The sequence below is a fragment of the Camelus bactrianus genome, chromosome 29 (assembly GCF_048773025.1).
Source record: "Camelus bactrianus isolate YW-2024 breed Bactrian camel chromosome 29, ASM4877302v1, whole genome shotgun sequence".
Taxonomy (NCBI): Eukaryota; Metazoa; Chordata; class Mammalia; order Artiodactyla; family Camelidae; genus Camelus; species Camelus bactrianus.
In genome coordinates, this window is record NC_133567.1 from 4,355,516 (window position 1) to 4,383,126 (window position 27,611).

Here is a 27,611-nt window from a genome sequence, read left to right on the forward strand (position 1 = left end):
CTTGAGACTCTCCCAGTTACCTGAAAACCTTCTTGGTCTCTGTCACGTTCCCTACCATGACCCCGCTTGTCCTCTCCGTGCACGGTCTCCAAACACGGGGACAACTGTGGCACAGGTATAGGCTACAATCAGCATGAGTACGTGTGTCACGTTACCCTGAAAATCCTTCACTCACATGGTGGAACAAATCATTGCCACTTCAGTTACACGCTGGGGGAGATGTTTGGTTTGTGCTTCAGTGTCGTACAAATAAGGTTTATTTAGACACTCGCTCCCATGCGCACCCTGGGGGGAACAGAAAGCTTCGCTGACTCGTTTCCCATATTTTGCTCTCTGCTGAGCTTTTGCGGGTTCCTTCAGGGGCACGGTGAGTAGGAATCCCCTTCACTACTTAGGTGTCATCTTTCCCTGTTTTAGAGTTTGTGCATATGAGGTCTCTCTTGTTTTCAGTCTCCGTTTTTGCGGTGGTCAGGTTCGCTGTCCTGTTGCCTGAGACCACGCAGCTGGAGTGCGGCTCAGCCCTGGGTGACTGCTAGTATATAAAGTGATTTTTATCTCAAACGTTTTAAAATAGAGCATTTCAATGGTATTTGTCCAACTAGTGGTCTGATCCACTTTTAGATAACCATACTCTGATAAAGTCAACTTGTTTTGTTACAATAAAACAGGCTTTCTGTAAGTCCTAGAATCAGGGAACCTGAGAGGGTCCTCCAGTTCAGTGGATTTCAGGCTTTTAATAGCACAACCCTTTCATGAAGTCAACTTTCCCACGGAGTCCCAGGCTGTAAATCACGGCTGTGATTGAACTGCCCGTGAAGGCTTGAAGACGTACCGCCCACCTTATTAACAGCTTCTGAGCTGAGTCCACAAGCCCTCATTGTAAACCCGCGACCTAGTGCGGCAGTGCTGCCAGCAAGGGGCGGGGAAGTGTAGGTACCAGTCCGGGCCGCCCCGCTGCGTCCCCTCGGGCGTCCTCAGCCCTGTGCCCCGGCCCAGCGCGGGGCAGGTGCTCCGGGGAGAGGGCTGGGTGGGCAGCCGGGGGGCAGCGGCAGGCAGGGCCCGACCAGAGGCTGTCTCTTGATCCTTAGTGGGCTCCTTTTTCACTAGTCTGTATTTCCATCAATTCCTTCTTTTTTCCTTTTATTTTTCTTCCTCTTAAAAATCGTAACATTTACACACCTTTACTTTGGGCAAGTCATGTAACAACTCTGGGTCTTAGATACTTTTCCTTTAAAATGAGGATGATAAAACCTGCGTCTAAATTTTCTCTTAAACTAAGTGAACATAACAAATGCTGTGTGTAGGAGACCAAGCCACAGAGGAGGACAAAAGTGGTCCCTGCCCCGGCACTACCGGGTCACGTGACAGCAGAGCCGTGGGCCCAGACGAAAGCGAACTGGATTCTGAGGCTGAGCTCATGAGAAGTATGGGGCTGCCCCTTCAGTTCGGTGGGGTGTCTGCACATAAGAATTTTGAGGTAAATATTAATTTACTCCTATTGTTTCTGTTTCTTAGTTTTCTTCGTAAAATATCACATGGATTATTTTTTATCCCAAATCTAATGCATTCATGAATTGGAACACTTCACCTCTTCTTAAATGTGTATTTATATTAACCAGAACTACAAGCTGTAATCCGTCCCTCTTGGGAGTGTGCGATTGTTCCTCCTCTTGGAAACTTAGATGGTAACCCAGGGCGGGGGTCGAGGGTATTTGTATTATTCAGTGTCAAAACGGACTTGAATTCTACTCCTCTTACAGCTTTAAAGTGCAATTTATGTTCAAGCTATTTATCCTTGTAGGTATCCATGAATACTAGAAACAAAGTTAAAATTAAAAAGAGAAAGAAAAAGCATCAAAAGAAGTACTTGGAGGAAATCATGACAGAATCTTGGAGACAAGATTATGAAGAAGATGACATTTTGGCTCCACACACCCTGCCTTCAGTTAAGCAGTGTGAGAACACCAGAGCGTGTAAACTTGAAACCAAAGAAGACACTGAAACTGAAAATCTTCCTGTCGAAAATACTGTATCCCCAAAGCTAGAAATTACAGAGAAATGGGAAAAGTATTGGCATGAATATGGTGGAGGACTGTTATGGCAAAGCTGGCAAGAAAAACATCCCGACCAGACGCTGTGTCCTGAACCTTGGAACGTCCCTGATACAAAGGAAGAATGGGAACAACATTACAGTCAGCTCTATTGGTATTATTTGGAGCAGTTTCATTACTGGGAAGCTCGGGGTTGGACTTTTGATGCCTCAGAAAGCTGTGATGCAGAAACTTACGGGTCTAAAACGGAAGGTGACAACAAGACAGATGAACATTGCATGAAAACAGATTCACTTGCTTCTCCATCATCATCAACTGGCAGCGAAAGTTCTAGTTCAAGTGGTGGAGATCATAATGAAATACTTGATGGGATTAGCAATATAAGTCTGAATTCAGAGGAGGTGGAACAGAGCAGGTTGGATTGCTCTGTGCGTGGTGGTGGACGTCAGTGGCCAGGTGACGCTGACAGGGGAAGAGAATGCCCTGCTTCTGGCCAAAGTGAACCAGGCAACGGAGGAACCAAAGAAAGCGGCTTGTCTGAGAAGAGAAACACCGAGCAACCAGCTCAGGGTAAGACTGGCCAAGGTGTATCCATTTATCCTACTGAGTAATGGTTAACAAAACGAGTCTGCTTAGCGAAATAACTAACACTAGTCCTTTATGGTAGAGTTAAATAGTACCAGCCATGTTTTACAGTGTAGCAATGGAATGATTTAATCCATCTTATTTTTATGTTGCAAGTTGTTTATTACCCTTTTACATAAATAAAAATAATATTTGCATAGGGGTCTCAAAAGTATCATTCCTGCCTTTTGTACTTTGGTGGCCAGTGAATTAAACCTTGGAAATCCGTTGAGAAATCTAATTTGGAGCTTGGAATGACCAAGTTTCTCTGGAGCAACCGAGTTCATAGGAGGCACCTTAAAGAGTGGTTGAAAGTACACGTTTGCCACTAGGCAAATCTGAGTGTGAGTCGTGTCTGGAATTCACTCTGGACAAGTGAAGTCTTGCTCTGTAAAGAGACTCCACGGGGTGTGGTGTTATATTATAACTGGACAGGTTGATTTCAGGATTCTCATAGAATTTCCAGGATAAGGAACTTGGTTGACTCCTGCTTGAGTGTTTAAAAATGAAATTGTTGTGCAGACTGGTGCTGCTGTCGGGGCGAAAGGAAGCCAGTGCGAGGTGTGCTGGGAGAAGTTAGAGGTGGGTGGGTAAGAACGCTCTCGCTCAGGAGAAGGGCACGGCCAACCGAGGGCACCAGGAAGACGGGAGAGGACAGTTTTATAACTAGGATTTGTCCTGAAGCCCCCTGATGTGTTGTCTTGGCATTCTTGATGCTTGGTGTGGAAAAGTCTGGCTTATAACAACTTTCTTCTCAGCCTCATTCATACATAAAGCAAAAGGTTTTGACTTTCTCCTTAGTGAGTGGGTCTGCCTTGCTCCTCCCAGATCACTGGTCTCCCTTCATCCTGAAGTTTCATTCGGAGAGTTACTAGAGAGCTTCTCTCTTCTCTGCCTCGTGCAGCAGAGCTAACTTCAGTGCATGTTCTCAGTCCTTCTGTTTTGCTGTTTTGTTCGCCCTTTTTAAATGGGACTGTTTTAGTCTTTTGATCCTTTCTGTGCTTATTTTGACCTTGAAACTTGAAGTACGTATACTGGTCAGTCCTTTGTGTTCCTCGTTTTGATTACCCTCCCTCGTCTTCCTCCTTTTTCCCTTCATTAAACATAGCAAACCTCACAGTCTGCCCCCTCAGGCACGTGTAAGATGTTTTCTGCTGTTTGTGGTCAGCTTCTCCTGAAATAGTCTGTCCTCACACAATCAAAGCCGCCCAGTGTGTACTGCAGACACCTCTCCACTTCTAGCCCCACCACACACGTCATTCCAGCCTGAAGAAGTGCAGAGCAGAGACAGGCATGTGCCTCAGTCGGAGCCACTGCAAGTTAAAAATACTCTTTTTAAATGGTAGTGCTTATCTTTCTGTTACTTCCATTATTATTTTAAGAGCTGTATTAGAGATAATTAAACGTATTTGCTTCTTAATAAAGGGAAATGATCTTTAATCAAATGTGATCATGCCATCTTTAAGAGTCATTTAGATTAAAATTCCATCAAAATGTCATCGCTAACAGCTATTCCAAAGGTAACTTTGTGGATTAATTTGTATAGATTTGGACAGCTATATGGAAAAAGTAGTTTTAGTTCACTTTTTAAGTAGTTAGATCATGGAAACTTTTAGATTTTAATAGACACAGCTCCCAGTTTTTGTGCTCAGACTCTGCGTGTAGACACACAGAATAGAGAGGTGTGGTTGGCACTTTGCCTGATAAGTGCATATAGTTCATTGCAGGAAAGGCCCTGGAATACTTTGCCTTTGCAAATGACAGAAGAGTTGTCAAACCGGAGGGGAGTCCACTGCAATGTCCCTGCCTCTTTAGATTCACAGGAGTCACTAGAAGCAAACGCAGCCAAAGACAGACCCCACCCCGAGGGCACGGACGGAGACGAGAGCGAGGAAGAGCCACCTGAGCAGAAGCGGAGCAAACTCCGGAGGAGGCAAGTCGCACACTCCCTCTCTCTCCAGAACGCGTGCCCCTGAGCCCCCGTGTCCTGACTGCGCGTGTGGAGGGCCTGCTGTGCCACCTGCGCAGGGGAGACTGCACATCCTGGCAGGACCCTGGTCAGAGCCCTGCTCTGCCTCTTATTCAGTCACGGGGTCTTATCTGTAAAGTGGGCCCGATGCCCTTTTTTGTGAGATTTTTGGGAAGACTTGAACTAGCATGTAATATATCTGACACTTGGTGGCTGTCAGTGGATGATTGCCTTTATCTGATATGTAACTAGGTGTCTCTCTCTCTCAAGGGAGTTCTCATTTTTTTCCCAAAAGTCTGGGTTTATATTATCACAGAGTTTTATTGCTAAGATAGACCTGAGATACAGCGAATCTAACGCTCCTGTTCTGTAGGTACGAGTCCTGGGGCAGGGCAGGGACGAGCGCCTTACCAGGGGCTGGGTTCCAGCAGGGGCAGCTCTGAAGCCACGGTCCAGACCAGCTCTCCCACAGGCAGGCTTTCTAGGAAACCATCGATGCATGCAGTTAACCAGGTGGAGAATAACGTGGGGTCAAGGGTGGATGCAATAAAATACAAGGAGAGGATGGGCGTTACAGAACGTGGACATTAGCTGGAAACAGCTCGTTTCCCTGACAGGGTATGAAGTGCTCTGCATGAGATTCTGATGTTCCATGCACCTTCCCGGAAACCAGTAAGCAAGCTTGAGAGGCAGTACATAAAAGCATGCTCTGCCATGTTCCTTCTAAGTGGTGCATCCTGCTTGTCAGCTCCTGCACTGGTTCCCACTGGTTCCTAGAGGCAGAGGATCAGTGTATAGGTATATTCTTGGGACCCAGTAGGTCCCCCGTAAATACTCAGTGAGCTTAATTTGTAAGAGTGACTTCTCATCATTTTCATCTGCTCCTGTCACCCAGACAGCAGGGACCACTAGAAGCTATCCCCGAAAGCTGGAGGGTCCTGAGTCACTTAGTGTCATTTACTTCACAATCTTACTCTTTAAAAGCAGTATTTCTTTTCCTTTGGTAGCTTTCTTGGTTGGGTTGATCCTTCTCAGATGCTTCCTTGTTTGTTTTTAAGGAGGACTCCTAGAGCTGCGACCTCGGAGGGTAGTTTAAGACTGCGGGTTAGCTGGTGCTTTTCCAAAAGAAAATGCGGAGATCCGTATTTTTCCATGTTCAGGAATAGAGATAATTACCTGCCCTGGTTTAGGATTTCAGTGCTCATTACTGTGTTCCACACACTGCTAGGTAATTTATCTCATTTGGAAAAGTCCTGATGAAAGTACCCTGTCCTGTCTCCCTGGGTTTCTGAACTACGGGTGATGGTTGTGATGGGGGAGTTTGCATGGGTTGACTCTGTGCCTTTTGGTATTTGCACTTGTGGGCTCTGGAGGTAACGGCTTATCACAGTTTGCTTTGTTTATTTGTTTAGCCATGAACTGGACATCGATGAAAACCCGGATTTGGACTTCGATGACAGCGGTTCCCTTCTAGGATTCAAGCATGGCTCCGGACAAAAGTAATTATCAATTAACGCTTTTGTCTTCCAGAAATCTTAACCACTTCCGCTATCTTAAAGCTCTCTGATGCTCAGATAGCTAACAACGGCTGTGTGTTGATACCATTTGAGATGTTACAGCAACACTAACCTCTCTTGGTGGGAGTTGTGGAGGCAACACTGTACATTTGACGCATTCCCACGCATTGACTCAGCTCGCTTCGTAGCCACCCAGCATTAGTCCAAGTTCACAGATGAAGCAGCTGCCACTCACAGAGGTTTTGACTTGGTCAGGATCAGTCGCGTCATTTCCTGGAGAGGGGATTCAAGCCCAGCCGCGGAGAAAGCCATTCCCTCCGCCCCCCGCATCTCACACGCCTGCCTCTGTGCGTCTGGGGCGTGCGGTGACCCTGACGCGAGAAGTCCAGACCTGCGGTTACCTTTGTTCTTTCTGCCCTGCCTTATCCGAACACTCACGTAGTCCTTCCAGCACAGCAGCGTTTAATTGACCGTCTCCTGAGGACATCAGTGTGTCCAGGTTGTTTCCTCAGAGCGAAGCAAACGCCCTTGAGGCCCCCGGGTACTGTGGGACCAGAGCCCCTCCTCCTCGTTTGTGAGCAGCGCCACGGGGTGAGGACCTGCCGCCGGTGTTACTCAGCCGCCAATCTCCTGGTTTGTGTGTGGCATTTCTCTCTTAGAAATGCAGCTGCTGTGAACTTTGGGTGCAGAGACTGTATTTTCCTGAGATTAAATGCCCAGGAGTAAATACAAGGGTACGGAAGGGTTTCCTATACGTGACATAAAGCGCGAACTGACTAGTTACCACACACTAAAGACCAGCCATTCGTGTCCGCTTACACCATGACTGAAAACAAGATTAAGGTCTTTGATGTTTCTGTGGGTTGAGACTTAATTTTGTTGGTTGTGACGTTTTAATGGATACCTAGACATTATGAAGTCCACAAGAAAAAGACACAGCTTTCAAGGTTGATACCCAGATTAGCTCAGAAATACGTATTCACAGTTACAATACTGTGAAAATTTTTGTAAAAAACTACCAGTTACCTATCATGGTATGTCAGTTATGCCGTATGTAGCTGTCAGTATGTTGCGTCAAGGTAATTATGATCATTTCTATGTACTTTAAGCCATGTAATCATTTAAGCCTAGAGTCCATAAAAATAATAGAAAGAGTTTTCCTGATATTGCCACATTTAAATTCCAGGCAGAATTCATTTCTACCCACATGTAATTTTATTGAGGAATTACTTAGGTAGCTCTTGCTGGTATATACTCAGAGATTTATTCTGTTACCTGGGATTTAACTTAGCTGTTCTCTTTCCATTTAGAGCACCCAACTTTACTCAACAAAGAAGGATAAGATACGCTTTTTAAAAGAAGCTTATAATATGGCTGGAAGAGAACACCTGAATTTAAAACCAAACTGAGCCTTGAGGTGCTACATTGTACAGTACACTCTGGGTCCCTAGGGGTCTGCAGGAGAGGCTGCCTGTGAGGCCTGGCAGAGTCGGGGAAGGCCTCATAGCAGACACAGCTCTTTCGGGGGGAAGTTCAGATGGTTAAGTCAGCAAGTGTTCTCTAGTTATTTTAGTAATCGGGGGTTTCTGCTTAGGTGAGTTCAGACTGACTGAGGTTAAGAATCTAGTGGCACTTTTAAGATGATTTGAACATACCCAGATACGTGTTAAAGAGTGTGGGCATCACCTGACTGAGAAAAGATCCCATTTACCCAGCAGGCACTGGGGTTACGTTTTTCTGCTATTTCTTTATTACGTTTTACAGTGTAACCTCTACTTTCTGTTACATGTAAGATATTGACATTCCCACCTTTGGTGTTTCACATTTACTTGAAAATTAACATACAAACTAGACCTTTAAAGTCCTCTACATTTTTAACTTTATTTCATAATTTCTGTAATTTAACAAAATGAAATTAGAACAGTTGCTGCTAAGAGAAAAATAGTGAAAATTGTTAGTTTTTCCTCTTTTTTCATAAGGAAACAAACTCATCGACCCTGAGGTTTGAGTTCACTTCTTTTGGTTTGGTCACAGATACGGTGAAATTTCAGATTTCAGCCACCGGCAGGTCAGGTACCTACAGAAGAATGTGAAGTATAAATCAAAGTTCTTGGACATGAGACGACGAATCAGTATGAAAAACAAACACATCTTCTTTACTGAAGAGCCAGAAAAAACGCTTTTTAAGAAAAGCAAAACTTTGAGTAAGGTATGTATAGATTTTGTTTTATATTTAGAGGTAGGGTGTCACTTTGTGACCTTGACTCCCTAAAATTATTGTTTGCAAATGGGAACCCTGTTTCTGTCAGATACAACGGTACCTAAAATTCTTTTCCATTTGCTTCCTAAAGGCATATATTGTGTGAAATAAATTTGCAAAAAGGGTAAGTTGAGAGTAGGGTGAAGGGACGTTTTTGAAAGCTGCAGAGCAGTGGTGTCTGGAACGCGTAGCAGCTTCTGCGCGGTTTCAGGCTACGTAGGGCCCCAGAAGCGCGATCCCTGATAGAGCGTTTGTTGTGAGCCTCAATCTCGAGGTCGTCGAGGGATGATGAGTCAGACTTTGCACTGACAGGTTCACCCCAATGGCAGGAACCTCAATGCTGACTTAGAGATTCACTGTTAGGTGGAATACTCAGCCCCTCTCCTGGACTTGGCTGAACCTGCCGTCTAAGCCCCTGGAAGACAAAAGTAATCAGAGTTGCTTTTGCTTGGCTCGGTGAGTGATCCTTCTCCATTACAGGAAAAAAGCACCATCCAGGGAGGAGAATTTTGTGTCTCTCACATCTCCAGGAGCTCTTTGGTGCAGAATCTCTGATCCCGGGATGACTCTGTTTTACCTTTGGAGTCCACGATCCTTCCCTGCCTTCACCGCCCTTCTAAACATGCTATCAATTTATAGCTTTGCTTTTATTATATTTCAGATTGGATGGTTGCAGATGGTATTTTAATATTTTAGTGGCCCTGGCTGTGTCTGGAACACATTTCCCAGTATCAGTCCAGTCAGCCCTGCAGAACTTTTTGTAGCGTGCTGGGTGGTTGGATGTGGTGGTGCCACATGTTCCTCAGTAGATGAAGAGCAGAAACACAGCCTCTGAGGAAGCAGTGCGAGCGGCTCTTGTGTCCTCAGGCGCCCAGTTGATGGACAGGCCAGTCCCCTCAGAGGGAGGTTTTGGTCTGCTGTCCGTGTGCATCTCTGTCTGTCACTCTGGTCCTCCTTTCCTAACTCTTGGGAAGGCCACGGAGGACTGTTATGAAGAATATCCTTGTTACAGAAGATTGCCGGGAAGTGTATATCATCTGACCTTGAGCCTTGTTCACATTTCAAAGAGGGTCTTATTGGCTCTCCTGCTTCATTAGAAGACAGAGTGCATTCCTTTCAAGATAGCACTGCTTTTATCCTTAGAGACACCTCGGCGCCACGTCTTTGTGGAGTTCATCTTTGATGCTGAGTACCATTTAACATAGACTGTAGCCTGGGCCAGGGCAGAAAGCTCTGTGTAATTTGAAAAACTAAAATTGATGGCTCGACAACAGTTAGGTCCGTCTGTAGTGGTGACGCACAGTACGGTTATACTGTTGTTAGACGCCTTTGTGGAAAGTCACTGGGACGGTTCAGCTTTCTCCTTTTCATGTTGATTGATAACAGGAAGGTCATCACTTTGCATTCAGTCGGATTTGCTTTTCCTTTTAAAGAGATCTTTAATAAGGTCGTGGTGCGTCCAGATAGCCAAGTGCACTTAGGGTGGAGCGACTTACTCACCTTAGCTGGGTGGCACCGTCTACTCGTCTCGGCTAGTAGTTGTGACACAGCTTGTCAAGTCGCAAATGGTAAAGCAAGTGGGACTATTCAGTGTGATCTGGAATTAATTCATGCTTGTTACATGTTAAAATTTCAGGTAGAAAAATTCCTAAAATGGGTTAATGAACCAGTGGATGCAGAAGCATCACAGGAGTCAGTTTCTGGTGACAACGTGCAGGACACGTGCACCAGCAGTGGGTCAGAGGAGCGAGAGAGGAATACGAAGAAAGGTGACACCCCGCGGGAGGTGAGCAGCCCGGAACCTGGGGAGGGCCGTGCCGGGTCTCCAGCGGCGGAGCTGCAAGCAGAAGAAAATGCCGGGGATGGCGCGGCGGCAGCCGCCGCAGATGCAGAGGATGGCGTGGCTCAGGCTGGACCAGACCCCCGTCAGGCGGAAGCTGAAGGTAGGAGCGCGGTGCTTCGCTCGCTGGCGCTGGCAGGCTGAGATGCGCTGTTTCCGACGTGCTTTTCCCACGGGGTCACCTACGAATCATCTCTCCCTAAGAACTCACGCGTATTTATTCTTGAGTTGAAAGAAGTCGTATTTAGCGTAAATGTGCTAATGGCTATGATTGGCACCCAGAACACCCTGCACTCTTGGCTGAACGAGCACAATAAAATAAAACCGCAAAGCACGTGGGGAAACTGTCTGAGCTCCTCTGTGTGCCGTTAGGACCGGCCTCTGCACCGCACTCTGCTCCCTGGGCTCGGGGTGGCCGGTGCCTCGTGCTCCTGTTGAAATTTAGTATTGCCTTGGTTTTCTTTTGGATAATCTTTTTTGTTCTTGTTGGTTTTTGTGGTGATGGTTGTTGGTAGCGGTTTTTGCTTTTTGGATGGTACATTGATGTAAAAAAGTATTTACAGTAGTTGGCTGTGAGAATGAGGAACAGCAGCCTTTTCACTTTATGCTCTTTTGTACTATTTGAATTTATTTTACGGCAAATGTTCTTTAATTTTTAAAATAATAATAGCAAATGTTCTTTTATAATTTTAAAAACAACTATTATTTTTATTTCATTTATATGTAATTCCAGTTATATATTTTTGGAATATTATGGCTTTTATAAGGTGGAAATTTTCCCAAGATTACACAGCCAGTAAGTGGCGTAGCAGGAACTCGGTACCAAGTTGTCTGATTCCTAAATCCCATCCTCCCACCCGCCCCTACTTCCCTGATCACCACTTGTCAGGTTGCTGGTGTTCTCAGCCAGGGTGATACCACCATCCCAGGAACTTGGAAGATGTTGGTTAGAATGGCCTGGGGAATGCTGGCGTCTTGTGTAGGTTACCAGTGTCCAGTCCCGTACAATGAGGAGTTGTGCACTTGACAGTGTTATTGTCCCACCTCTTGAGAAACTCACTGCACTTTGCTACTGACGATGCCTTTGGCTGCTTGCAGTGGTCAGATGACCCTGTTAAGACACAGAGCAGTGTCTGAGGACCGTTTCAGTGTGGTGGAGTTACTTGTCGGTGCCACTTCTTGTCCTCGTACTTGGGTACGACAGCACTCTTGTCTTTCTGAGTTGCTGTGTCTAATCTGCGCAGAACTAAAAACTAAACTAATGAAAATCATTTGTCTAAGAAGTTAGTCTGAATGATTGAAAGCCTTTTCTATTGAATGAAGCTAGTGACCCATTTCAGTTTCCTAGAGGCCGTACGACTTCTGGGTCACGGCTGGGCTCTGAGCACTGGTGTAGCTGAGAGTTAGTTAGAGCTCAGTCAGTTCTTGGGAGCTTCTGTTCAAGAAGAGCAGGGGGACGTCTGTAACTCACCCACTATCGCAGTGTCTTATCTAAGAGAAGTGACAACTTTCACACCGTACTCGTACCTCTGCGTGTGTCCCGAGGGTCCTGTGAGGTGAGGAGGTGAAACACCACCCACTCACTCACTCCTTCAGGGGAATGAGAAATGGAGCTTAGGAGCCGAGGTTACTTTCCCAGGCTCAGGGCAGCCGGCAGGTAGCACGACAGGCTGTCGTTGGAGTCTGCGCTGCTCCTGCACGGAGCCCCAGGTGGGAATTACCTGATGTGCCTACACTTGCAGGTAAAGTCACCTGTGAGTTCCTCCTCTTGTAGTGAGCATCTGTATTACTTCTATTCTCTTATTGTAGCTGGAAATAAGAAGAAGAGGAAGAAGAAGAGAAGCAAGGACAGAAAGGCAGTTGGCCTGCCTCCCGACATCGCTGCTGTGCCTGAGCTGGCGAAGTACTGGGCCCAGAGATACCGGCTCTTCTCCCGCTTCGACGACGGCGTCAAGTTAGACCGCGGTAGAGTGCACGTGTGGTTTCTAACTTCACCTTGAAATAATTCCAGACTTAGAGAAAAGTTGCAAGAATAGTGAGAAGTTTTCATACCCGCTTTGCTCAGATCCAGCTCCTTTCTGACACTTTGCCACACCTTCCCTGTCCTTCCGTGTGGTGTGTGTGTGTTTTCTGATCCAAGTGCCCCTGCCCCTGACTACTTCAGTGTGTATTTTCTAAGAACAAGGATATTTTTATGCAACAATAATAAAGTTACAAATTGCACACTGTTACGACATTACAACCTACAATTCAGTATTCCAGTTGGGAACCTCAGTGAAGCTGGGGGAGTGGTCAGTCAGGAGAGCTGACTTTCCATTTTCCATAATAGGTCGTCAGAAGTCAGTGCTTCAAACAAAAAAGCTGGAGTCGCATTCAGTTGTGAGAGGTGCACTGGGAAAGAGTTGGGGACGGGGCGAGGCAGTTGCTTCTGCGGAAACTGGGCATGGGAATGATGCCACTCCTTCTTATAACGGGATCTGTAGACCTTTTCTTTCAAACTAGATGGCTTATGATTTTTTGAACAGAGAAACTACGTTTTTTTTAAAGTATATAACATATAGTTACACATGTGTTTGGCTTGGCTTCCTGACACTGAGCGTCATAACAGAAGCACTCTCCCTTCGCAGAGGGCTGGTTCTCAGTCACACCCGAGAAGATCGCCAAACACATCGCGGGCAGAGTCAGCCAGGCCTTCACGTGTGGTGGCGTCGTCGTCGACGCATTTTGTGGAGTTGGAGGAAATACCATTCAGTTTGCCTTGACAGGAAAGAGGGGTGAGTGGTCGCCAATGGAAGAAAAGTACTTTACTCTCAGTTTATTCAGTCAGTGCTTCATTTTGCTTCAGCCTGTCTTTGCTGAGATTTAATAATTAATCATTTAATCCCAAATATATAATAATAATAGCTAGCATATATTTAGCATACACTTTGTATACCAGTGTAAGTGCCTCTGTGTTCATGTATTTAGTCTCCAATCTTGTGATGAGTGTCTATTACTATCTGTGTTTCACAAATAAATCAAGAAATAAAAAACGAAGTAACTTGCCCGAGATCACAGACACAACTCGCGGAGCCAAGATTATAACATTATGTAAAACTAAAAATATTAAATGGGAGACTGTTCTTTAGAAGGAAAGACGAGTGGACAGGGGTTCCCAGCTTTGCCGCTCTCCACCTGTGTGACTGTGGGCAGCCTTCAGGCTTAATTGAACGGAGATGTTGAATGGAGAGGTCCTCTGTGACACCCTTCAGTGGCAACATTCTGAGGCACTAAGACTCGGAAATTCTGGATTGTCCACTTGGTCGTGTGACTTGGGAATCAAAGGAAAGAAAGCCTCTGTTACTGTGCGTCCGCCGGGGTCTGTGTCCAGTAGGCAGGACGTGTGCCGTTTCCCGGGGGAGAGGAGGCTTCACGACATTGGACAGTCTGCCCCAGTTGACACAGCGAGTCATGAGGCCAGGGCTTACTTTTTCTGAATCTACTATCGCTCTTCTTTCTAAATTCTTTTTAAATTGAAGTTTAATGTGATATTTTAGAGACGTCAACTGTTAAGAAGTCATATTCTGAAGCAGCTTTTTTGTCCCACCAGTATATGTATGGCTTCCATTTCAGTAAATTTCAATTGAGTCTCATTAATTTATATGAAGTTCCTAATGTTAACTAGGACAGCATATGATCCTGGAAAGCATGATACAGGGGCTGGAACGTGATGAAGAGCAACTGAACATCGACCTTGAGACCAGCACTGCTGACCTGAGGCCCGTATCTGATCACGCCTGTCCCCCGGAGCGTGACACCTGCTAACTGTATGGCCTCCTGACAGCCTGGATGAAAGCCACTTCCATATTTACTAGAATAGGAATTATTCTCTTCTCTTCCCAGAATTCACTACTTACTCTTAAAGCTCTTCTCTGCCTTTGTCAGATAAGCCACTCCTTGTGAGCTCAAATCCATGTTTATTGGATGAAAATGATTTTTCCTCAACATTTGGAAAATTTGTCTTCAGTCAGCGTTGTATTATATAATGAACATTAACATATCTGCCCTCCGATAAACTAGCAAATAGATCTGGAAATTTTTTCAAAACATTACAGAAACTGTCCATATTGTAGATTTGTATTTCTTTGAGCATAGGTCTGTTGCCACGGTCCTCTGTAGCTTAGTACATATTTGGTAAAGGAAAATGTCTAACATGGGTCTCAAGCTAAAGAAGACTGCATCTGCCCTGTCCTCACAGCCCGTCACTCACACTCAGAGATCGCCAGCCTCCGTCCGGGAAGAAAAGGAGGCACACTCTGGCTTCTGTCCTTGCAGCCTGTGAACCGGGGCTCAGGTCCTCGAGTGTGTTCATGCAGTCGTGTCCCACGACCTTCTCCCCACACCCACAGTAGTGACTCACAGGTGCTCTTGTGGTGGTGGTATGTGTCGCCCCTAGTGTGGGCGAGCTGCCAGCATTATGGTAGGGAGTTCGAAACAAAGTGTCATTGTGTGTTTGTGTTTATACACACACATGAGCACTCAATCAGTCACTCTTTAACTGTATATGTATGTCTATATAACTGTATGTATGTGTGTATATGTCTGTATAACTGTGTGTATGTGTAACTGTGTATGTGTGTGTGTATAACTGTGTGTACGTGTGTATATATGTATGTATAACTGTGTGTGTGTGTGTGTATGTATAACTGTATATGTGTGTGTGTGTTGATAGACATGCTCTGTATCTGTGCCCTCCAGTATGGCAGCCACTGGCCACCTGTGACTGTCAAGCATTTCAAATATGACAGTGTGACTGAGGATCTAAATTCTTAATATTGTTTCATTTTAATCAATTTAAAGGTAATAGCCCCATGTGGCTAGTGGCTACCATTATTGGACAGTGCAGTCCAATATATGGTCCCCTCCAGCATTTGTCAGGATTTCATTTATGTGGTAGGTCTGCGTTGCTTGTGTTCTGTTAGGCCTGAAAACAGACGGCCTCCCAGGGAAGTGCAGGTGAAAGCATGAGGGTTCACTGAATTTACTTGATGTTGAAAGTCATCTTTTTCCATCGAATTTTTGCTGTTGTAAGTATATCTTTGCATCGTCTCTGTACAATAACTGTAGCAGATTAAGCAGCTAAAAAGGATGTTTCTCTCTTTTCTCTTAAGTATGAATGTTACTTTATTTAGAACAGAAAAATAGCATTGCAAATGCATGATTTTGCAACGTAATAATTGGTGCTTGCATTCATTGTTCAAGTGATTTATTTAGTACATTATTTCCCAAAAGTGTTAACAAATTCTGAAACCCACATTTTCTGGAAAACGGCTGTTTCCTTGACAACCACGGTGTATGTATCAGGATGCCACTTAGCCCTTCCAGATATAAAATACCATGAGTAACATACTGATGCCCATACAGGTGCATTTGAGTAATTTACCGCAAGACGTGAGTGAGCCAAAATTCACTTATGTTTGCGTTGCTGATTATGAAATTGCAGTAAATTAAATGAAAGCCTGTGCAGTGGGGACAGAACGCCTGCTCTTCCACCTAAAGTGTCTCCTTAAACAGCCCCAGCACGTGTCTTCACGTCTCTGCGTAAGTCGGCGACATAGGTTCATCAAACGTGTTTTATTATTTTGTCTTTCTTTAGAAGTTGTCAAATTTGTCTTCCTTTGAAAGTTGCCTTGTTTTGAGGAAATGGGTCTTATCTGAAATCTGAGCATCTGTAGGCTTCTCGTGCAGCCGTCACCTTCCCAAGTGTGGGCAGCCCAGCTGTGCACCTTGCAGAGCCCGGCCTGAGCCCAGATGGGGTGCTCAGCAGACGCTGGGCGGCCCCCACCACTGCTCGCCCTGGGCGGAGTGAGGCAGCTCTGAAGGCCAGGCCCTTCAGTCCCACTCTCTTGGTACAACACAAGGGACTCTTCTAATTTAGATGAACATTTTTGTTAAATTCTCTGTCTCGTATCTGTGGCCAAATCTCCCTTGAAAAAGTCTTTTTTAAAAAGGGGGGATCTTGTACAGAAAATACAGACTGCTCATGAGATGAGCTATTCTGTATAACGAATGACCAGTATCACCTAACTCATCTTTCTTGTTCCCGTTGTTAGTGATCGCCATTGACATTGATCCTGTCAAGATTGACCTTGCTCGCAACAATGCAGAAGTTTATGGGACGGCGGACAAGATTGAGTTCATCTGTGGAGATTTCCTGCAGCTGGCTCCTGGTTTAAAGGCCGACGTCGTGTTCCTCAGCCCGCCATGGGGGGGACCGGACTACGCCACTGCAGAGATCTTTGACATCAGGACAATGATGTCCCCTGATGGATATCCTTTGCTCATCCTAGGAGTTTACTCAGACAGTGGTTGTGGAGGGGGTGGGCGGGTGTGTGGTGTGTGTTTGAAAGAGAGAAACAAATTGGTGAAGAGGAGAGAGATTAGCTAATAGCACTTGATAGATTCCAGTTTGTTTTGCCTCAAAACTAACGGGTGATTGATCCCCAAAAGCTGTGGAAATGTGAGGTTATATTTCCATTGCTTATTCTCCAATTTTATATCACAAAACAAGAACTAAAAAGCATTCATTGTTTGGAATTATTGTCTCAAAATTGGGAGTTTCCTCAAGAGTTGTCCCTAGAGTCCACAGCTATCCCCTGACTTTTCTTCGACTCACACTGACTTGTAACTCTCTGTGTGTCTTCAGATTTCCCCTGTTACTTTTCCAAGATACTGAAGCAAACTCTTATCTCATTTATTATTTGTCCCTTTCTTTATCTTTACTCCCCAAAGGAATCATGTGTTTGACTCTAACAGGAATTGTGTTTTAAATTACTAATTAAAATTTAGAAAAATATAGTGGGCGGAGTTACTTGTCTCTTCTCTTTACTGGGAAGAGGTGGTTTTGTCCTTTTCTGTCCTTTCTGTGGCAGAAAGAAAGAGCATGTTACTTCCCTCTTGGCTTCCTTCTACTGGGAACCTTGAATCAGTAGATTGAACCTCGAATCCCCGACCCATCAGGGACAGTAAGCTGCTTAGTTCTCTCTTAGGTCCCGTTAGGGGATTTAAATGTCTGCCTTATTGCTACATATCAGAGAACATTTCGGTTATGATATAATTAGTAAAGAGCTTACCTCTGATCAAAAATTAACTGCTGTTTTTGTTCCTTCCCCTTAACTGTTGTCCACCTTTGAAATTTTCAGACTTTCCCAGAAGATCACTAATAATATTGTATATTTTCTTCCAAGAAACGCTGATGTCGACCAGGTAAGCCGTTACTGAAGACCTTGTGTGAACCCCAGCATAACTGCTGCGAAGAATGGGTAGAAAAGACACAGGGTGCTTCTCTAGCTGAGAACGTGTTGATGAGCAGCCCCTGGCTTTTTCTCTCTTCCTGGAAAGCTGGCGGCGCTTGGCAGTTAAGTCCATGCCTGGGTCGGCCTCCTCGTCTCCCCGGCTCCTGGCACACACAGACCTGGCGAGCACTCTGGGCTTCTCACCGCATGTCCCGAAAGGATGAGGTGTTGTGTGTCAGGGGCGCGTGCCCAGCCTGGCCAAGTCCTGTCTCTACTGAAGCCTCCCTTGGGAGGAGGGGTCTTGGGTATCCCTGGAAATGACCGCCGAAGTAGAAGTACACAGACCGGTGAAACCTGAGCTTGGCCGGGAGCAATTCTAACTGCAGCCCTGGGGTCAGGGCACTCAGCTGACGTTCAGGCGTCCTTGTCCTGTTCTTACCATAAACATTGATTTTAAGCATGTTTTCCCCCCGAGTTGGATCAGGTGTGATGAGAGCCTCCCAGAGACCTGTTGATGTTTTTTACCAGCACATACTACACACCAGCCTCGTGCTAAGCGTCCTGTTGAAAATCCGTAGTCTCTCGGGTCTGAACGTTGCTCCAGCGTTGCTGGGTTCGGGTCTCCTGTCTCTCCTGTTTGAGAGCTGGCCCTGTTGTTGGACTTTTTGACTGTATTTTATCCTGAAGAAATTGTCTCCGTTATTTGTTCAACTGTGTCCCCTCAGCACCGTTTCCCTCTTCCGGGACGTCGGTCGTGCGGCTGTCAGGCTCCCGCGACTGTGCTTTCTGGGGCCAGGCCCCCTTTTCCTCCTGGGAGATCACTGCTATCCGGCGCTCGCTCCTCCCGTGTTACAGTCTGTCTGTCCTGTCTTTTGTGTTTTTTCAGTTCAACTGCTACATTCTTTATGCTTCGTATTCTTGGATTTTTCTGTTTTCTTCTTGCACTAGAACATTTTTATTATTATATGAAGTTTAAACCCTTAATCTGTTTTATCCTTTTTGCATTTGATATAATTTATAATCCTTTTGTTTTTCTTGCATGAAGTACTTGTGGTCTTCAGATGTCTTGTGTCACTGAGTATGGGCTGTTTATTCCCAAGTGATGCAGGAGGAGAAAGGACAGGCCACAATCCAGTGAGTGTCAGCCTTGGCTGCCCTCTTTAGGGTCACTGGGACACTTGTGAAAATTGACTATCCAAGCCCCACCCCAGCCCCACCCCAGAAATTGATGGAACCCATTTTTGTCTAAGTTCCCTGGGTCATTCTCATGTGTGGCCCGGGTTGAGAGCCACTGTTAAAGCCTGTGTTGGCCCCGGTGATGACCTGCAGGGGTGGCAGTGGGTAAGCCCTGGGGTTGTTAACACAAGCGCTACAAGACATGAAACACTGGCTCAAGACATAGCGCCCTCTTTGGGGAGGGACTGGGCAAAGGCAGCATTTTTGTTTGTTTGCTTGTTTTTTGTTTTGGGGGGGTAATTAGGTTTATTTATTTATTTTTCAGTGGAAGAACTGGGGATTGAACCCAGGACCTCGTGCGTGATAGGCAAGCACTGTCCCACTGAGCTCCACACCACAGCCCTCAAAGTGGCCTTTGAAGGCTGTGCTCCTGAACCTCAGAGCGTGAGGCACCTGCCAGGGGTTTGGTGAGCAGGGCTGAGAAAGCAGTGGCAGGGCCTGGTCCACACCTGCTTCCCCCAGCCTCTCACGTCTGGCCCTCACCCCAAGCCGTGGACCACAGTTCCTGCACGTGCGGCGGGGGCTCCCTTGATCCAGGGTGAGGGCAGTGGGGACGCACGGACTGGAGCAGAGCTGCAGGCTTTTTGTTTCCTTCCTCCTAGTTTGTCTTCTCACAGGCACCTGCCTCCTGCCCCTGGCCAGAGGCACTGTCCTCCATCCCTCACCTGCACACGCACACACACTGAAACCACCCAGGTCTCCCTGCCTGTGTCTTTGGTCAGTGCTCCCTCTGTCGCGTCTGCAGGCCTATCTGACAGGAGTCAGCGGTCACGCCTGTTCAGTGGTGATAATGCTGCAGGCTTCCCCGGAGGAGGGCGGAGATGATGTGCCCAGGAGGGGCCCTGGCGGTACAGCTAAGCAGAGTTGATGGTAGGAGTTAAGGAGAAGGTGGCTAGAACATCGATGTTCAGGGAATGGGCTGAAAAAAAAAAGATACGAAGAGTCAGACAGCCCTGAGTTTAGTCTCAGCCCTGCCACTTACTAGTGGTGGTTTTGAAGGATGAATGTAGTGAAGTCAGTGGGTAAAGCATTTATCACAGTACCTCCAGCCCATAAACCCTCAGTAAAGTCTCGTGTCTGTTACTTAGAAGATCTGAGTTACTGTGGAAAGAATATAAACGTTACTAAGATTTTGAAGAGGACCAGTATGTAAAGATGGCATGTTTTCTCAAGAGGAGAGAGTAGACAGCTTTGATATTTGTAAAATGCCAGAATTTAATTTTTAAACACATATCCCAGATTATAGATTTTTCTCTTTCTCCTCTCAAAAACCAGATATGCTCACTTGTACTGGACATACTCTTATGTTAATTTGTTACACTTTTCCATCTTTGGTTCATCTGCTTGGTCTTTGGAACGCTGGGTCCCAGATCTGGCTGCAGATTAAATCACCTGAATGGCTTTTTTTAATTGTGGTAAAATACACATGATAAAATTTACCATAAGTCATTTTCAAGCATACAGCCCAGGGGCAGCGACCACAGTCCCGGTGTTGTGCAGCCACCAGCGCCGTCCAGCCCAGAGCTCTTTTATCTTCTGAGCCTGACACGTTGTACCTGTTGCACACTAACTGCCCGGGTGCTTGTCTGAATTCACCACGTTCTGTTCCTCCGTTCCTCCATGCACGGGCTTTTCAGGCAGTGCCCACCTTCTGGCTGCTGGGGACACAGGGACACATGGACACAGTCAGGCCCTGCTTTCACTTCACTTGGTTATGTTTTCAGGAGTGGAATGGCTGTCGTGTGCTAATTCTGTTTTCAGCTTTTTGAGGAATCAGCATGCTTTTCTCCACAGCAGCTGACTCATTTTACATCTGCACCCTCAGTGCACAAGGGTTCTGATTTCTCCACATTCTCACTAATGTGTGGTTTTGTTTGCTGTTTGGAGTAGGCACCCTAGTGGGTCTGAAATGGTGTCTCACTGCAGTTTTGACTTGCGTTTCCGTAGTAACGAGTGATGGTGCCCATCTTTGCACGTGGTGACTTGCCCAAGGAGAAAGTTAACTTTTTCTCTTGTGTGTTTTGGTTTGCTTCAAACCCCTGCCACAGTTACAGTTCGTGGTTCATTCACACCTCCCGCCTCTAGAGGGAGTAAGGACACTAGAGAACATTAAAAGTCCGAAAGGGGACTTGAGGTTTCAGGCATGTTATATTGGTACTGAATTTGGATCGAATTATAGTGGGAAATCAACTTTTCTTTTTAAAATAAAGAAAATCTATCCATATGTAGGATTTCCTAAGTGAGAGAAGAGACAGTACTACAAAATTGAGAAAGGGCAGAGTTACAGAGAAGTCAACGTTTTTACTAAGGAACATTTAGAAGGTCACAGCAACCTGAGCTCAATGGGTTTGGGCCCGAGGGTTTATACGTCTGCTGTTTAAAACTCAGCCTGCATTTTCGCATGGAAATGCCTGTAGAGAGCAGTTAATTTCCCATCCAGGGAGATCTGTGCTCTGGATGACATTTATATTTAGAGCGGTTAAACTGACTGTGGACTCAAAACAAACACAAGTTGTCTCATAATCTTTCCATATGGGAAATGAGTCTAATTGTTTTCTGTATCCAGTAAAATATTTTCCCAGGTCCCCTGTTTCCTCAATCCCTTATTTCCTTTTTCTCTTTGGGGTTTATTCCAAGACATGTGTCCATTGTTGTCCAGACTCAAGAACTGAATAACGTAGAAGCTGTTTTTGTGATGGGCTCTTTGGAGGGAAGGTGTATCTCGCCCACTGAAGTCACTGTGGATTCAGCTCAGGGAGCCCGGGCTAATCGCATGGTATCTGCTCGCTGCCTGCGTCTTGCTGTGCTCCCTTTCTTTTCTTTCCTTTGACAGCCAGAGATCTGCAGCCAGTTCTAGCCGTGGGTCTTCCATGCTTCCCATACATGAGAAACTGCTCTTTTAAGTAGGAAATGTGTGCAAAATGGGTTGAGGTCTGTGAGCAGAGTGGAATGGTCAGTCTCCCCGAAGAACCTCCACACAGCGGCGCTCGCCTGACACCGCCTTGGTGTGAGGTCTGTGCGGCGGGACGCCTCACAGGGTCCCTGTCTCCGAGGTAGACCCGGGAGCCAGGAGACGGGGCCTCCGTATCCTTGCTTGATGCCTTAACTGTTAAAGCATAAGAACTCAGAAAACCGGGAGCCTTCGTACTTTTCAAGTCAAGTTAATTTAAATTACCTTTCCGTATAACTTGCTTGTCCCGGCACAGAGAGCAGGGCACACTGGGCGTCACCCCTGGAGCCATGATGCGGAGGCTCGGCAGGAGGCCAGGCGTCGTCGGCTTCCTGGTGTTTGTCCGGTAGGCCTGCCCCACCCTCCACACCTCCTCCCGGCGGCCTTTGTGGCAGCAGGCCAGACCCACCTGTTCTGCTTCCTGACAAAGCAGGAGAAAATTTACAAAGTAACCCAGTACCTCTCAGCGTGGACAGCCATGTGAGATTTGATCTTAGATTTGATCGAGGTCTCTCTGGTAGGCAGAGTTCCTGAGGCCCCGTTCGGGGGTCCAGGAAAGGGGAGGCCCTGAGTGCAGCGGGCGTCACTCTCCCAGCAGCTTATCTCCTGAGGGAGGGAGGGCGGATTCTTTATAAGTAGCATTTCTGAAACTCACCGCGTAAAAGAAAGCATGCGTTTGACTGCTTGAAACTATAAATGTGGAAACTACTAGGTAGTATTGTTATTTGGAAAAACATTTTAAATAGAATGAAATTTGGTTCACGAGCATTTTTAGTGTTTGGTTTGAGCTGAATGCAATGAAAATTCACCACTAATTTCTCTGCAGATGCTAGCTCTAAGCTTCTGTAGTAGTCAGCTTCTTCACTGAAAAGGAAAATCGGGGCCTCACTGGCTTCTGAATATTAGGCTTGATAAGTTGTGTCCGGCTGTTCTGAGTGGAATTCCCGTGGTAGGAATCCGGTCTGCCGGCAGCACTCTCATGTGGCCAGAGCCTTGTCCCCATGGTGCGTGTGGCAAGGCCTCCCGGCGGGTGCAGAGCCAGGCACGGGCACCGGGAGCAGGAGGAAGGCTGCGGACGCTCTGAGCCTGAGAACGCCCGGGCTGGCAGGACGCTCGGGCACTCAGGACGTTCGTCCTGAGAGCGCAGGTGCCCGGCATTTACATGCAGCGCAGGCGCTGCTTTCTTGTGATGCACTCAGAGTCTGCAGCGAGTTTCACTGGGCCACCAGCCACTCTGAGCGAGCCCGTCAGGTCACGGCCAGCTTGTTGGTGAGCGAATGAGGGAAGCTGAGTGGTGCGCCCGCCATTCGGCCTCACGTGGCTCAGTCACCCCGACAAGGCGTTCACTGCCCAAAAGGACAGAGTCACCGCTGGCCAGTGTTCTGATTTTTCTGCATCTCTCTTATAATAAAGTATGTATGATATATTTTCCCATGAGGGACCCAGTTTAGAAATTGTTTTCTCTCATTCACTCGGTTACCATGTATTTTCACTTTAAATCAGCTTGCTTTTTGAAAAGATGCAATTCTGAATATTTCACTCCCGAATCTTCTACGTCTCCCCTTTTGTGTCACTCAAGTTATCGCCTGCGTTGTGGTCTTTACCCGTTTCTCTTTTCCTCGTCCCCAAGCAACAGCCTTACTGCCTGCTGTGAAATCTGGCTAATGGAAGGTCAGTCCTTAGTTCTAGTGCCAGTCCAAGCAAACTGGGGGTTCTCTTGGTAGATCTGGTATATTTAGGCACCACGCCAAAAACTGGAGCCTGTAGCCCAGGACTGCTGGTCTGTGTCTGCTTCCCTCCGCCGCCTCCTCCTCATCTCCCTCCCCTTTCCCCTCTCTCTCTGTCTCAGTGTACTAAAGGGACCAGACAACATTTTGTCAATTAAACCTGCTAGTGAAACATAAAGACAGCTGGAAATTGATGGCATTAGTTTGCTTGAAGTGAAGAAGTATTTATTGGCTTGAACTACATAATTTTTAGTCTTTTCAACTCCAGAATTCTAACCTTTAAAATATACGTAGTTGTGAAAATATTAAAAAGTACAAGAAGGCTAAGGTTAGGAATTATTTTTAATTAGAACCCTTGAAAGTAACACATTAAGTTTCTTTTAAATTTCTTTCTAAACACTTGATAGGCATTTTCAGTACTTGTTTTAATTACCCATCATCTGACTTTCCCAGCTAGAATGTAAAATTCATGAAAGCAGCTTTTTCTTTTCCCAACCTCCACTGCCTAGAAAACCTATAAGCTGTTTATTCAGTAGTTATTGAGTAAAAGGATTTACTACCTTTTTTAATAGACCTCAAGCCTCCCGTGTAAGACATCTTCATTCCTCCTCCTGTGCACAGCGTCCGAGCCCAGGCGGCCCCTACAAAGGAGAGAGAGGAAGAAGGGCCCGGCCGTCTGGGTTTGCTTAGTGTGCTTGTATTTCTGGCCTTCAGGATGCCTCTGCAGGGAGATGCAGGTGGTGGTCCTGCTTCTAGATTAGACAGCCAAAGCCTAGCCCTCTAAGCTGGCGCAGCAGACTGTTGGCAGAGCTGGTGTTCGAGTTTGATCTGCGCTCTCTCTGCGGGGCCCGCCCTCGGAGATGCTTGGCTCTCGTTTCAGCTTGACTTTGGTTCTCTCAGCCCACCCTCTTCTCCCCTCCTCTCCCTCCTCCCCCTTTCTCAGCCCCCCACCCCCCCGCCCAGGGAAAACTTCTGCTTGTCCATCTCACTTTCTTTAAACAAGTCACTGTTTAAAGGAACAGGGGAAATACTGCACTTAAGTTGTATCTTAACTCATCTAAAAAGTACTATGAAATGATTTTATTTTAAATATACTAGTCAAAATGCCTTTTATTGGTTAAAGACAAAATTCTTCATTTGGCCCTTCCTTATGAAAAATCAGACTGACATGAAGATAACAAAAATAGAAAATAAAACACTTAATTTCTGAGAATTGCTGCTCCGAGACTGCCTCGCTGCTTTTCATTTCTGGTTTCACTTCAGGTGCTGTATTTCTTATTAGCAGGTAGCAGTGTGTGTGTGTGCTTCTGATCGTTGTAGCAGACACCGTGTCTGACTTCTGTTGTCACCTGTTTCCATTGGTAAAAACACGGCCATCGCTCTTCTGCCTCTTCGTGGGCGGGGTTAGTGCTGACATGGTTACTGCCTTGGTGGGACTGCCATTTTTTTTCTTTTAGGAGTGTACCGTAGAATGACCTTTGCTGCTTCCCTGTTTCTGTACCTGTGAAGTTTCTCTAAGAGGAAGTTGAAATGCTTTAAAATACACACTCGTTGCTGATGCACAGTGAATCTTACCTTCGGCTCGATGCTGGTGCGGCATGTGTAACACCACTGAGATTAGATCTCTCACCTCCACGCCAAACTAGACAGCAGCTCACTTTGCAGACGCTGCTGCAGTTCTGCCGGCTAAATCACAGAGTTACAGAAGCGCGTGTCCCTCCTGCTGGAGCCGGTGCCTCACACCCGGCTCCCCTCTCCCACACTCGGCGTCTCCCGTGCTCGGACACCAGGGCTTCCACGGTGTCCCCCGTCCCTTAACCCTCACTGCTGCCCCTTCAGACTGGTCCCGGGTGAGGCCACCGTGCTGCGAGGGTAGTACACTTGCTCGTCGTATGCCTGAGAGGTTGGATGAGAAAACGCTGGACTAGAAATTTTATCTCTGTAGGAACGTAGGTGGAAGCATCGCTGGTTTGAAGCTTCCTTTGAGGGTAACTCTGTGGCAGTGGAGAGGGGAGGTGCTTTCAGCCTCCAGATAAAGGGGTCAGTCACCATGTACTGGCAGGCCTCAGGAAGAGCGATGTGTTTACCACAACAGAAAGCGGGAAGGGAGGGACTTAAAAATACACACACAAAGCGCAGCAGGTAGAGGAGGTGGTTCAAGCCGGGAGAACAGCGCAAGGGACCACGCAGAGAAGGAGGCGGTGTCGGCGGGAGAGACTGGGAGCCCCGTGAGGGTCGGCCCGTGTCTGCCTCGCTCTCTGATGTTGTCCTGGGATCACGTAGCAGGACTCAGTGAATATTGTTGAATGAAGATCAGGGTAAAATGCAAAAGATAAGGTGAACAGCAGAGAAGTTTTCAGGAAAGGGAGTTACTCTTTAAATTTCTGTCTTAATAACCTGGTATTTGGGAAGGATATGTTCATTTTCTCTTCCTCTGAGGTCTGCAGCTTCTGGCACTGGCAAGATGAGGTCCTGCACAGTGACACAGCGCTGTGGTCTGGCCATACCACCGAAAGTGTCTGAAACAACATGTATGTCTACCACCAAGTACCGCATTAATACCCACCTGGAAAGTGGCAGTGAATATTGGAGATGCCTCATTATTTGGAAGACTTAAATAAAAAGCCAGAGCTGTCTTACTTGATAAAGCATGTGAAAAGGTTTATTTTGAAATCATGCTTACCTATGTGTGATTTTCTTCTGTTCCATTTTTAGGTGGCGTCCTTGGCTGGGCCTGGAGGGCAAGTGGAAATAGAACAAAACTTTCTTAATAATAAATTGAAAACAATCACTGCCTACTTCGGGGACCTGATCCGAAGATCAGCCTCTGAATCCTAACCGAGGTGGCCCAAGGACAGAAGGTCATGAAGGAATCAGAACGTTCTTCACATGACACGTTTCGAATTTCTCGTCTGTGTTCACTGGTATTTTGCACCCATAGGCTTATGTCACCACATGAACTGGACACTTATGGGACATTAATGAATGTTAACAAAGTTCTTTGAGATCTTTGGAGAACGTTACCTGTATGTTGTACATAGGACAGTACGCGTCTGGGGGCAGCTGTGTGCTCTCCTGTGCGTGTGTGTGTGTGCATGTGTGCGTGCACATGTGCGTAGGCCTATCTGTATTTTTTTAAATTAAGTGTTTTTACTGGTGTAAACTGAAGAGTCTCCGTGTCAGTGAATACACACAGGCCCGCCTTGGGGTGTCTCGTGGTGGTTCTGACTCCCGTCTTTGGACGTGCCCAGGTAACTTAACCAGCCCCCGCTGGTGGCCCTCGGGCTGTGTGGGGCACTCTGCGGTTTCCACTGGCTCCGGGCTTTGCTGCTCCAGGGTTTACAGAAGTGACAGACCTCTTCCACTCAGCATATAAATGCGTTTATTTACTGTTCTTTTCTCACACTGTCTCATCTTTGAGTCTTTTGTTTTTAAACATCCAATTATTTTATAAAGTTAGTGTTTTTTAAATGTCTATTAGAAAAAATATGAAATGTATTTTTTATAATAGAAGTTTGTAGTCTTTTTCTATTAAAGAAGAAGAGTATTCAAAAGTGTGTTGAATCATTTTTACAAATAGGTAAAAAGACAGGACTCTGGCCATTGGGAATCCGGGATCTTTATCTTTTTAATAATGTGAGCTTGTAAACATTAAACAAAACCTGGTTTGGGCTGGAGTAGAGCTGAGGGGTTGAAATAAATTGGGGGAATTTACAATAAATACTGGGGGAAAGTGCGTAAGAACCAGCTTTGTGGAGACAGGAGAAGCAGCGCTCACTCAGTGTCTTGGAACGTCACACCGTTGCCTGATGGCCCTGCAGTAGCAGGTGAGCTGATCATTAAAAACAAGTTTTTTATTAATTGCAACATCAAAATCTGTCAGTGTTCTAGGTCTTCGGCACCTCCCTGTGCGCACGCAATGGGATGAGATGGGATTATATTATTGTGGCATTTGATTATTTTTAATTTAATACGTTAAAATTTCTCCATAGCGATACGTACACATCTTCGCTGTCATTTTTAACAGTCACATAATGCAGACCTGTGAGAGTTTCCGTAGCCATCCCCAACTACAAGTACTTGGGTTGTTCTCAACTTCTGCAATTGCAGATGGTGCTACAGTGTGTATTTTTAAGTAGCGTAGGTCCCTAGAAGTGAAATTT

The 27,611-nt window shown here is 46.2% G+C and overlaps 1 protein-coding gene across 2 annotated transcripts in view; it reads left to right on the plus strand.

Moving 5' to 3' along the window:
- Window positions 1-27,002, plus strand: part of TGS1 (trimethylguanosine synthase 1) — a 32,796-nt gene extending 5,794 nt beyond the window's left edge. The window contains exons 3-15 of one of the 2 annotated variants that reach the window (XR_006720348.2): window positions 1,305-1,477; window positions 1,802-2,621; window positions 4,491-4,608; window positions 6,057-6,143; window positions 8,196-8,370; window positions 10,058-10,364; window positions 12,071-12,226; window positions 12,889-13,035; window positions 16,354-16,570; window positions 17,428-17,506; window positions 18,581-18,669; window positions 19,037-19,309; window positions 26,164-27,002. Coding sequence is in view for 1 of the 2 variants with exons in the window: in XM_010970689.3 (XP_010968991.2) it covers window positions 1,305-1,477; window positions 1,802-2,621; window positions 4,491-4,608; window positions 6,057-6,143; window positions 8,196-8,370; window positions 10,058-10,364; window positions 12,071-12,226; window positions 12,889-13,035; window positions 16,354-16,570; window positions 17,428-17,506; window positions 26,164-26,286 (2,402 nt within the window). In the remaining variant the exon portion in view is untranslated. The remainder of the gene's footprint in view (window positions 1-1,304; window positions 1,478-1,801; window positions 2,622-4,490; window positions 4,609-6,056; window positions 6,144-8,195; window positions 8,371-10,057; window positions 10,365-12,070; window positions 12,227-12,888; window positions 13,036-16,353; window positions 16,571-17,427; window positions 17,507-18,580; window positions 18,670-19,036; window positions 19,310-26,163) is intronic. The other variant, XM_010970689.3, reaches the window with a different exon arrangement.
- The last annotated feature ends 609 nt before the right edge of the window (window positions 27,003-27,611 follow it).